This window comes from Epinephelus fuscoguttatus, linkage group LG7, assembly GCF_011397635.1.
Source record: "Epinephelus fuscoguttatus linkage group LG7, E.fuscoguttatus.final_Chr_v1".
Lineage (NCBI taxonomy): Eukaryota > Metazoa > Chordata > Actinopteri > Perciformes > Serranidae > Epinephelus > Epinephelus fuscoguttatus.
This window is the reverse complement of record NC_064758.1, coordinates 10,758,579-10,771,181: the sequence shown is the minus strand read 5'-3', so window position 1 is coordinate 10,771,181 and position 12,603 is coordinate 10,758,579. Positions and strand designations below refer to the sequence as shown.

At 40.3% G+C, this 12,603-nt stretch overlaps 1 protein-coding gene across 1 annotated transcript in view; it reads left to right on the top strand.

The window, feature by feature from the left end:
* The window catches only part of ctnnbl1 (catenin, beta like 1), a 105,419-nt gene that overhangs the window by 55,961 nt on the left and 36,855 nt on the right, over window positions 1–12,603 (top strand). The window contains exons 12-13 of the mRNA XM_049581821.1: window positions 6,881–6,978; window positions 9,514–9,594. Of these exons, the coding sequence (XP_049437778.1) occupies window positions 6,881–6,978; window positions 9,514–9,594 (179 nt within the window). The remainder of the gene's footprint in view (window positions 1–6,880; window positions 6,979–9,513; window positions 9,595–12,603) is intronic.

Genomic DNA, 12,603 nt, shown 5'->3' with positions numbered 1-12,603 from the left:
AGCCAGGGTTGGTGGAAGGGAGACTTTTGAAAACAATGATGCAGATACCCGTGTTTGTGTATCTTTTGGGTTTAACAATATAGCTACATACCTTTTGTAATTTTATCCTATTGCCATGGCTTCTGCCATCGATGGATACTGCTCCCATTACTGCTTTGATATGTGGCTGTATTTGCTTTGCATTGACTCCCAGTCCGTTTTCTGCCACCTTGACTGCCTTATACTTATGTTACTTTCAGTAACAGTTCTTACTGCTACGCTGTAGTGCCCATTATACATGAATAGTCACATGATAGACATTTCCAGATGTGTTGGTATGGACAGACATTATCTCTGGAAAGGTGCTAAAATGCCTGTGTGTATGGGTATCATTTTAAAATGAAAACATGTTACTGTGGATGTGGCCTGAGAGTTTAGAGTCAGAATTCATTCCTGCTCCTTCAGACAGTGAATGCAGTCTCTGTAACCCCTGACAGGTTAGCCTGTGGTGCAGGGAGGCTGATTGCTCTCCCCAGGGCACAGTTAGTCCAGTCTGTCGGTGAAGTACCACCTATCTGTTCTCCTCTGTCATTCCGAACTACACAGCACTTCCCTCAGCTGTCAATCAATACATGAATTCAGGCCTCTCAGGGTTATTTGCATGTTAACTTAGTGCTATGGATCCCCTGGGGCAAAGATGAGGCAAATGGTGAATGATTAGTGGAGGATGGGTGAACACCAGCATTTGGACATGCAAAGCACTGCATAGTTTTGAATTCAAATATACCTCATGCAAAAATTGACTGAGAACTTTTTTGCTGCTGTGAAGTAGTTCCATGTGAGGGTTAGATTTTCATGGAATTCCTTTTTGGAGGTGCCAACTCCAACAACAGTCTTTCATTGTTGGCAATTGTTGAAGCAGTTTCTGTTTACAGCAAGTGGACGTTTGATGTTCTCTCCTGCTCACACACTGTGATGCTCACACTGTTTGTGATACTGTTGGTCTGTACAGTAGTGCCGAGCTTTGTGCTTCTTGTAAAAGATGAAAGTCTGCGCAGGTCTCTACAAATGCTTAAGTAAACTCAGAGGCTGTAGTTGTTTACATCTTTAATATGTTGGCTCCAAGGGAAGCCTGTGTTCATGTGATAGTCAATTGCTACAGTGTTCTGTGCTGTTTTGAACACCATGTAGCTATTTGTAACTATGTAGCTTATTAATTATAGGATGCTGTCTTTACTTTTCTTGGTGAACACTCCAACAAAAACTCCTTCACTTACCCAGAACAGTGACTGTCAACCTTTGATGCTATTGTGAGATCATACAACAAGGCCAGCACATACTGCTGCCGGACACCCGACAAAATGTGTGACAGCACTGTACAACAAACAGGTTTTGCTTCTGTAGCATGCATTAGATAATTACTGTTTTTCATGACTTTTATAGAGGTTTAGTGATTGATGTTGCTTGTGTTAAAGATGGAAGTTGTCCTTGTTTTCTTGTTTGTTCCTTGTTTTTATACTAAGATTTAAGTGTGAAGCAAAGCATGTAAATGAAGTATCGATTCAACACCTTTCTAAAGGCTCTTTTTACCCAGCCTTGCCCTCCATCTTGTACTCAAGTTGTAATCCTGTCTCCACCCTTTCACGAATCTCAGCAGAGCAGTTGCTGTTCAGTTTTAAACTCTTTGGAGAGAACATTCCACATCCAGCGATCAATAGCCTCCCCGGCAGGGCGTGGAGGTGGCGACATCAATTACCACTCGGATCAAGTTGATAAAGTAGCGTCCTTTCGGAAATGGCAGTTAGCCTCCTTGTCATTGTGTACAGGAAATAAGGTTGTCTACATTAAAATAAGGGAACCTTGGACTGAAAGTACCTGATGTACAACTAGTGCACACAGTTTTAACTACATGTAATACTGTACCAGTCATACCAGTCAACCACTTAGGCAGCCAGTAAAACTGTGCATTTACACTTAATATACCCCTGAAGACCCAGGAATTAACTTAATCCAAATCAAATAGTTAAGTCAAGAGTCATAAATATAGAATAGGGAACTTACAATTAAAAATATGAAAAATGCTATAAAAATATATAGGCTACAATTGATTTGTTTTTAAATGAAAGAGCTGGACAGTTTTAGTAGTAGTTTTGTGCAGCTTTGTGCAATGTATATGAAGAATAGTTGAAAACATGTGCGTTAATGTAACACATGTAAAGACAGATGTAAAGATGTTGTTTGTATTATAGCTGTAGATTATTTTACTACGGAAAGATGGTCTTTTCGTAAAGCTAGGCTGTCTATGCTGTAGAGAGACGCAAACATTTTTGAAATTGGTGCTGTATAATAGAGAAAACTGAGTAAAAGGGCTGTGACATTCGCTTTTACTCAAAGGTAGAAAACCTACAACTACCAGAATGCACTGCACTATGCCGAACCAATAAATGCTCCCACTGGTGGGTGACATAAGCCCCCCTGCTGCATCACCTGATGTTGCAGTGCATTGGTCAAAAAAGTTGCACATGAACACGCTGCGATGACTACATCTGAGAGTCAGCCAGTACGGACGTTCTGCGCCTGCGTGAGAGGAAATAACCCTCCACCCCAGCAGACAGTATCAGTCTGTAATCCTCATTCAAAAAGGGAAACTAGACAACTGTCTTGATGCTAGTTAGCCAGTTAGCACATTAACAACACAATCCAATGTTAAAAAGAATAGAGCGTATTTACTGTGCTCCAGTGAGCATAATCACAAACCATCAGGAAATGTTTCTGCCCAGTTCAAATAAACACAAGAAGTTTGTGCTCTAGAAAAGGATCAGCACTCAGTGAATAACCTCCTAAGCCCTATGATAAGCTATTATGGCAAGGCTTAACTATACAGACCAGTGAGAAGTGATAACTAACATGTCTTTGGGGTCATTGGGTGGGAACCTCCTTTCACCAGTGTTTCGTCTAGTTGGTCCCACAACACCTCCAGGAGGCTAGACAGTGATCTCTGGCGTCCCAGAGACACTCCCCTAATGCCAGGTCTCACTGCTCCCCACACCAACCCAATAACCTCCTTTATCTTACATACACATGGCTTTCTCAGCCCAAACAGCACCGCCACCTTCAACCAAACCCAACCAAACCCAAGAGCTTATTGGCAAAAGAAAAATCATCTTACCTTATGCAACAAGTCTGTTTTTCACCCTCTTGAGGGCCAACGGTGTGGGACACACCACACCATCGAGGGTAGCAGATGCTCACCAAAGGCCAAACTTCGACCGACAGCTGACCGTTGACTCGGTGTGTCACGGCCTTAAGCAAGAGAGACAAAAAGGGGCAGCTCTCTGTCTCGTCAGGATGACGCATTTTGAGTTTTGCGCGTTTCTTTTTTGAGATGGGAGACGAGTAGGGAGATCAAAGAACTGGCAAGATGGAGGGTAGTTTACTACACGCTTGGCATATGGAAGAAGATTTAGCTCTGCTACCTCACAGCTAGATGCCACTAAATCCTACACATTGTACTTTAAATAGTTTGGAGCCTAAGAGTCTACAGCCATGCTATCTATTCTGTTAAACTGTTCCTGCACGAAGAAGCTCAGAGCTAAATGCTAACATCAGCATGCTATTATGGTCACAGTGACAATGCTGACCTTACTTTAGCATATTGGAAATGCTAACATTTGCTTGTTAACACTTAACACAAAGTGCAGCTGATGGCAATGGTGTGCAATCATAAACTAAAGTAAGAATTTTTGACCTGATGGCGCTACGTGAAAAGCTGCGAGATCACCAATTCATCCTTAGCAGAATGTAAATATCTCTAACACAAAATATCAACCAGCTCGTAGCGTTAAAAGAAAAGTCGGAAGATAACCTAAGTCAGTCTGCAGCATCCTCTGGGGACCATGAAATTTCATGGCAATCCATATTAATGTTGTTACGATATTTGAGGGATATGTTGAGGGTTTCAGTGTAATAGTAAGAAGGAGAACAGAGGAGTCTGAGGAGTTCAAATCAAAAATTTGCTTTTCATTCAAAGGAATCAGGATCACAGATTGAGCAGTAATTGGCGGTTATTCAATTCACTTCAGATTTTGGAGATACTTTCTAATGGATCTTCTTTCTAAAGGAACACAACTCCATTTTGTTTTGTATTGTTTCATGCATTTTCCTGCCTTTTTGTGCTGCCAGTTATATTTCTAATGCAGACGTATATCTGTATATTCTGATGGATTTGATGTTAGCAGGTGTTATAGCCTTCAGTTTTCTCAGCCTACTCAAGGCTTGTGAGAACCAGCGCTGTGGGTCGTAGGGGACTGCACAAAGGGAGCTGACAGCAAACACGACCCCTTTTAAAAAGCAGAAATGGGATTGATTCCTGTACTCTTGTTGCTTAGCAACTGCAAAGCCTCGATGAGAGAGGATATTGACCTCTTGTTGATAAAGTCCAATTACATTTTTTCCCCCACTCTGTATATCCAGAGATTTTACAATGTCATATTCTGCTCCCCCGTGTGCACAGTGTATTGTTCATTCAATATAATACAGAAATATTACACTATGATTGTCATCTACTGGTGCCGCCTGTGAATAAGAAGGTCTTTGAATGAGATAACACATTTTACATAGCATGAATTAGGTTAACAAGGGCACTCAATGGGACTAACTAGTTTTTGTTGCTAATTTAGTCAATTAACATGTTTTTAGACCTCCCCCCTCGCTAAATGGCCCCAGAGCTGCTTCAGACAAATTTCTATCACTGTAAGAAATGTAATTCAGCCACAGCCAAAACGGTTATGCATGTTCCTGCATGCCCTAAAATGAAAATTGATTTCTAAATTTCATTAACATTTTCTCCTCCTCTTGTTCTGTGCACTCTCTGTATCCATGCTTAGCTGGCTGCGTGCTGTAATTGCAAATTATCACGTGCTAATCGATTTGGTCTTTCTTTGGGCTGTGGGTGTGGGTGTGAATGAGCCGTGCAGGGATCAGTTTTTTGAGTTTGCTGTTTTAACTGAGGAGCATAAGAGTAGCTCACGTGTAAGTTACAGCACATGTACCACCTTTAGGGTTTAGTGAAAAACACAGTACGTTCTTTAATGATGTGTTATCATGTGGGAGGCTTACATACTGTATGTGTTAGTGGAGAGAGGCACACAGTGATGCCATCAAGAAAGGAATGCATGTGTGTAAAGACCCCATTTAGAGAGGTGAAGACCCTCCCTTTATGGTGGATGGCCATGGGACACTATTTTAGAAAAAATATTACTGTAGTTAATGGTGAGAGAGAAATCATTTTTTAAATGAATTGTGTGATGAATTACATATAATTTATGATGCTTGTCAATTTGTCAAAGGTAATTATTCAAACCAAATCCCAATTTATCATAACTGTTCAAGTGTAAGACTGTAAAAATATGTGTTAAAAGATTATACAAGGTGACATCATCACTTTCTCTCTGGCTGAAGCTACGATGACTGCGAGTTTTGCACAATAGTATACTCACACAAGCAACAAGCCTTGCTTGTTCTTTCCCTACCCCACTGACAAAAAGACCAGGAATCACTGGATAAAAGCAAGCTAGCTCAGTCACTTATGCTGATGACATGCATTTTGCAAGGCGAGGGATGGAGTTCAGTGAGCAGTTTCACACAAAACTAAATGGTACTATGACAACCTACGGCAAACTGTGACTTTCTTTGCTTGCAAAATGATCTTTTTTAATTGACAAACATCATATGTGTAATTTATGGCACAGTCCAGTGTATTTGCATTTAGCAGTAGTGCTACTAAATGATTAGCACTGCTGCTATATAAAATCATCCCTATACTCAATAAACTCTCTATCTCTACTTTAAACTGGAAAAGTTGGGGACGAGCAAAGATTACAAACCGAGAACCATCAGCTAAGGGTGCTGTGAAACGTAGCCACAGATCCTAATTGGCTGATTTTTGTTCTAAATAGTTTGAAGGTGAAGTGGAAGGGCTGATCTTAGGACACAAAACATGCAAGACCGTGTCTTTATGTGCTGCTAAATAGCTTCTCTGGTCTGGCAGTTCTGTCAAACTGTAGCTCACACTGAACATTCAGTGTTACATTCAAGTTTACTGCTAACCTGACTTCCAGCTCACCTGCCTGTCCCGAGTACAGACACATCATCTCGTAGCTAGCCACAAACCGCATTGAACAATTCTGTAGAGGCTGCAACACACTCCACTGTTTTCTGACTGTGTTTACTTTAGCTTTGCTTTGTCCTGTTCCCATGACGGACATGGCATCTTTATGTATACCAGCTCTTTCTCTTCTGCGTTTCTCCAGGATTTGATTTATTTCGTCTCTGTGACTTGAAATGCAGGGTTGATTACGGGAGACCGGGGGCAATGGTAACAATTTTTGTTTTGATGTCATAACTCAAAACCTCTTCAACTATTTAGATACAAATTATTGTACTCATTAACAGTCATCAAGCAATGTCAGAGTAACACTATTGATTAAAACACTAGATGTCAAATGTTACATCTGCGGCCACTTGCAGGAGTGATAGTAATCGCATAGTTGATATGGAAATCATTTCATTAAATGGAATTTGACATCTGCAACTGTGTACAAATATGTGACTAACATCCTTTCTGTGTCAGTGGATGCGCTAAATATCTTCCAGTGGCGCAACAAACAAAACAATTACGCACTGTAGCTCAAAAATACCCAAAGGGAAGCTTATATTCAAACAAGATGATAAAATGTTTATCTATCGCTTGTGACTACTGTACATATTTTTTCTGAAATAAGGTCCCATGAGGGACACTGGAAGGGGAGGGGGTTCGCCTCTCTCTAGAAAAATGTTTGAGATATGGTCCCTGTGATTTAAACAAAACCTTTAGCTTTACTTCTCATTTTTCTCTCCTCAGAACACGTCTGCTCCATCATCGCCTCCATGCTGAGAAATCTCAAGTCCCAACAGAGAAGCAGACTCCTCAACAAGTTCACAGAGAATGACTGTGAGAAGGTTAGTTTTCATCATCCTCTGCCTGTTTTCCTTTTTTATCCTCCTTCTTCCCTCACTTTCTTTTTTTGTATCTGCTGTTTTTGATTGCCAGCAGATTGCTTCATCAGGATGCGTAAGCTGAATTGTTTGTGTGTCATACTGCAGGGATTTCATTAGGTTTTCAATGTAGCGAGTCCCCAGGACCCACAGATGGTTGTTTCAGTGGGTATCCGATAAAATTTGTGTTTTTTTGACAAACTGTAGTGTTAAACTAGTGTTGGATGTTATTTGGTTGGTTATAAATATGGTTGTATTCATGTATGTTGAAAATGCACCTGAAAATTAAACAAAAAAAAAAACAACCAACAACAACATGAGAGAACACAGCATCTGCTGTTACAGTAAACATTGTAATGTAAGATTACAGGAATGTCTGCAGTAATACCCTACGTGTTTTTGATTTTGGGTACATTTTCTGAGCACAAAATTAGGTTATTGTTTACCAGCGGTCCTTGGGCTCCTCTGTGCCATCAGCAGCAGATTTAGAAGGCTGGGGATGAGGGTGGGTGGTTGAGCACCGGAACAAAAATACTGACACATCATGGACAGGATGATAAAAACATCCGAACACAAGTTTGGATGAAGACCAAAGCAGCAATCAGCAGCATTTAAATCAAAATGTGCTGGCTGTTGTGGGTTTGTTTGCTTATGTTGCCAGGCCACTGAAAATCAGCCCTGATCAGTCCACACCCACACAGTCCCGATGACTCAAATTATCTGAATTTTTCAGTGTTAAAATTTTGATAAATGGTATCTTTACAAATCTCTCTCTGAACTTTAACTTTTATTGTTGCTCATCCAGTCATTAAAATTTCATGTTTTAGAATAAAAGTTGGTTTTCATCATACTGCACTTGCAACACAAGGTTATTTTACTATTGTTTTACTTTAGTTTTAATTGTTCATTCTTTTTTAGGGCTGCCACCCACCATTAGTTGATTAATCAATTAATGAACCGAAACTTACTATTTTGATAATTAATGGTTTTAGTCATTTTCAAGCAAAAGCTCAAAATATTTGCAGTTACCAGCCTCTCAAATGTGAGCATACGCTGCTTGTTTTTATCACATGTTACGATAAGCAAAATATATTTTAGGTTTTGGACAGATATACAGACATTATCAGTTTAAGGACATCACTTTGGCTCTGGGATGATCCCTGGTGAGCATTTTTTTATCTGCTTTTTGATGTCTCACAGGCTGCCCTAAATTAAACAATTAATATGGAGAATAACCAGCAAGATCGATAATGAAAATCATACTTAACTGCAGCTGTACATGTTTTTCATGCATGCATCCTTAGATTGAAATGTAACTGTTTGCAAAAACATTGTTTTTTTTTTCTTTTGTGTTATCCTTTAATAAATTACTATTTTCTTGGACTGCCCATTAATACTTTTATAGTTCTCATTATCTGTTGTTAACTTGGAAATAAAAACTCCATTTGATGTTGATTTTTAATGCCAGGTAGCTTAAATGTGTAAACAGTAAAGCATTGATAAATTGCTTTAAATACTAATTATTTATTTGTTCAGGGCCTAATCATGAGCATGATATTGTCTTATTATTTTCCTGTGTGTTTTTGATACACAAATGTTGATGCTTTGACTGTAATGATCAAATAGATTGTAAAGAAAATCAAAATGTGAGAATATTCAAACAATGCTGTTGCCTTTGGTGCTAATCAGCACTCGTTGCCCTTTGGACAGACGTCACTCTCTTCATTCACGTGTTTATCAAGGCCACGCGTTGCATAAGCAGGCCTTTAAAACGTCAAGAGTGAAACAGAAGACATTTGGCTGCGACAAATCACCAGATGAAATGTGTGATTATCATAAAGTCACTATATCTGAGTATGTATCATTCTCATCATATTTTTACCAGAGGGAAGAGGCAGACATTTGCGAGGCAGGTTAAGTACATTTAGGTTCACATTCAGGTCACTCAGTCAGTCACTACTCTGTACCTGTGTGTACCTGTCTGTCACATGTTACAGAACTTTAGAGAGTGATTAAAATATCAAACCTGACACCTCAGCTGCATTTTTTTCTGTTACTCCCACAGTTCCCCTCACATATGCAAAAATGTCTCATTCAATGTGTTGCTCAAGGCCATTTTAATAGGATGCATGACTTTTGATGTAGAGAACTGTCTGTCGTGCAAATCAAACGTGGCTGTCTTCTTCAGCACTGAGACATCCCAGAGTCTCATTTTTCAGCATCCACTGTCTCGGTTATTTGTTAACTTATGTTTAATGTCTTAGACTATGTGGTAATACAACCAATTAGAATCTTAAAAATGTATTTTTGCTTGTCTTTGTTTTCCATTCAATAAACCATCCACATAACAATCAAGTGTTTGGCAGCAAACAGTTAAGAAGAATCAAGTCTCATCTTGTTCTGCCTCTTGTTTGTGCTCTCTTGTTTTCCCCTCATATTTCTCTTTTTTTGTTGCTGCAGTCTCTCACTTTCTCTCTGTCTGTTTCGTTCTCTCTCCAGGTTGATCGACTGATGGAGATGCATTTTAAGTACCTGGAGGCTGTTCAACAGGCTGACAAGAGGATTGAAGGAGAGAAACACGTAAGCATCTCTCCTTTTCCTTCCACCCCTCCCTCCCTCCCAGCCTCTCACCCTCCATCCTCCTCCCTGTGTTGTCTCGTTTACACTAGCTTTATATCAGGCAGCTTGTTGGATGGATGTATTCACATGAAACATTGATGATTTTGGCTTTGCATTGTTAACTTCAGTTGTGTGTCTCGAGTGGTGTTTTATTATGCGTGGATGAACCATAGACTGTATAAATTAATGGATTAATGGTAGCCACTGTGATGTCACCCAATGGGTTGTGGAATCCTGTTGTAAAGCTTGAGTTTGGCATTTTGGCTGTCATCTTGGATTTTTGGAGCCAGTAGCGACTATATTTGGACGAGAAGGTGGAGCTACTTCTTTTGCTAGCTGCTAGCTTGGTTAGCAGGGTGCATTCACAGCTATGGTTAACTGTGATAATGCTAATATTTGCCAGCAAGAGACAGTCATGAAACCATCAGAACAAAACTTACTGGAAATATGAAATATCCAACTCCTTTAAAGGTCTTTTAGTACAGCTAAAAACTTATATTAGGAAGGCTACGCGGCATGGTGGTGCAGTGGTTAGCATGGTCGTCTCAACGCAAGAGGGTCCCGGGGGGGTGGGGAGGGGGGAGTCTTCAAGGTTTTTCAGGCCAAGGACCCTTTAGCTGAATGAGAAAAGGGGCAGGGGCCACCTACTTTATATATTGTATTAAACTGAGTTGAACTTGAGATAGTTCTCTGAATATTTTCGGGTCTTCTCTCATTAGCACTTGCCGGGAGCTGCTAAGTCAGTAGCAGTTGTAGCATGGCTGGGTGGGTTACCCTCACTCTCTGCATTTTCACCAGTGGTTTCTGAGGTGGATGGTGTGTCAGAGTTTCTTACTTGTGAAGTTACAAAACGATTTACTGTGACTCACATGAATGTCTGTACACTTGAAATAATAATATAGCTAATTTGCCAGCATGTTTAGTACATAACTGTTAGCTAACTATCTTGTTATTATGTAAATTAAATGATTTTTATGAGCAGACCCATTTATCTTCACCAATAATATATTGGACTCATGTCAATGTGTATTTTCAGACACCTTTTGATTTTTGACCAAAAAAAATTAAATGAAATCTTAGATTGTCAAGCAGTAATTTGTCGACACTTTCAGGGCCCCCGAAAGGTCGTGGACCTCCTTTGAAGACCCAGGCTACAGACACCAAAACCGTTTTTGCACCAGGCTGCGAACATGTTTAATTCTGTCATAAAGTTCGGCATTTTGACATGGGGCTCCATGGAGATTGACTCGCTCTTGGAGCTAACCTCTAGTGGCCATTAGAGGAACTACAGTTTTTGGCTCTGCATTGGCTTCATATTTTAGCCTGTGAAGTTTCCGCTTTGTGTGAGCCCAACTTGAGCAGTAGAATGATTGAGTTTGACGCTGAACTGATTGCAGCCTGAGAAGTCCTGATCCAAACCTGATCAGAAACTGGCCACAAGCCAAATACCAGACTGCACCTGTAAAACCAGTACAGCTCATTAATGGTATTAATAATGTATTAAAGCCTTTGGAAACACAGCGTGAAATAGTAAAAATGCATATATTATATCAAAGTCGAGTGTCTCATTAATCATCCACAAAAGTCTGAGTGAAAATATTTATTCATAACTATTAGAAAACCTGGTTTAAAAACAGCTAATTTTGCTGTTTAGACCACTTGCCAGGACAGAGAGGGCGTGGCAGATAACGCTCTTATTGACAGCTCCCTCGTTTTGATTGACATCTCCCTGGCTCAGCAATGGCTGCCTCAAATTTAATCCAGCCGTACATGTTTGAGCCCTCTGATGATTCAGAGGACGAAGCAGAAGCCCTGCCAGTTGAAAATGATTCCTTTCAGGTGGTCACTGAATGGTAAGATTCAAAATGTTTTGTGATTCATATTAATGTTTAATCTTTGTAGAATAGTTAGCATAACTTTTACATGCAATGTTAGCCGAGATGGATGACAACGGGAGGCTAGCGCTTTGCCTTTCTTCATTGAGATACGTTTTCATTGAAAACATAAATCTGCTCCGTTTTTCTGGTAATAGCCTTTTTCATTCAAACACATCCAGTCTTAATAGATTAAATATGTCTTTACTCTGACACACACACCGACCCTCAAAGCGGGAGAGACCGGTGCCGGCCGGCCGTCTCTCTGGTGTTGTGTAGAAGTATTTGCCCGCCTCGAATAATGTTCCCCTCCGGCTAAAATTGTGTTGTTTCCCACAGCATCACCTCCGCGATTGGGTATATGTTTATGCATAGCAAAGCTAACTGCTTGGGGTTGGGGTTAGGGGTGAGGAAGGGTGCACATTATGTCCCCTCCACGCAAGCCGACAACGGCACCGGGCCCGGCCACTCACAAGCCGCCTCTTCCTGCAGGCAGAGCCTCCGCTGGGTTGCAGTTGAGCGGTTCGGCCAGTTTACGATCTGTATTTTCTAAACATCAGACTAGAAAGCTGTTTGTTGGCTCAGACTCAAAGAGGCAGATTTAGCTGGAGCACAGAGGTTTTGTTGCACTGCCACTGGGGGGCGGGATGAGACAACTGACGGATGATTTATGATTGGTTTGGAATTTATTGCGTAATAAATCTCAGAGATAACCACGGCCAAATCAAACCCAATTTCAAGAATGTACAAAAACTTAAAAGACAGATGTTTTGAATTTGGATGGAAACTGATTTCTAATTGTTTTTACATGTTTAATATTATGTACATAAGACCCTAAATTACATACTTAGAAGGCTATTGTAGATTTGGGTTTCCAGAGGCTTTAATAATGGCAGGCGGTGTTAACCTAATGACTGCCATTCATCATCAGCATCAATCACTTCCCTCCAAAAATTCCCAACATGGAGTTTAATTTCCACTTGAGTGATTCCTCCATAAGTCGGTGACAGACAACATTACAACAGCTTTTAATCTTAAACATTTCCTTTGTTGTTGTTGCTGTACGATGACAAGCATCAATAAACAGTATACCTTT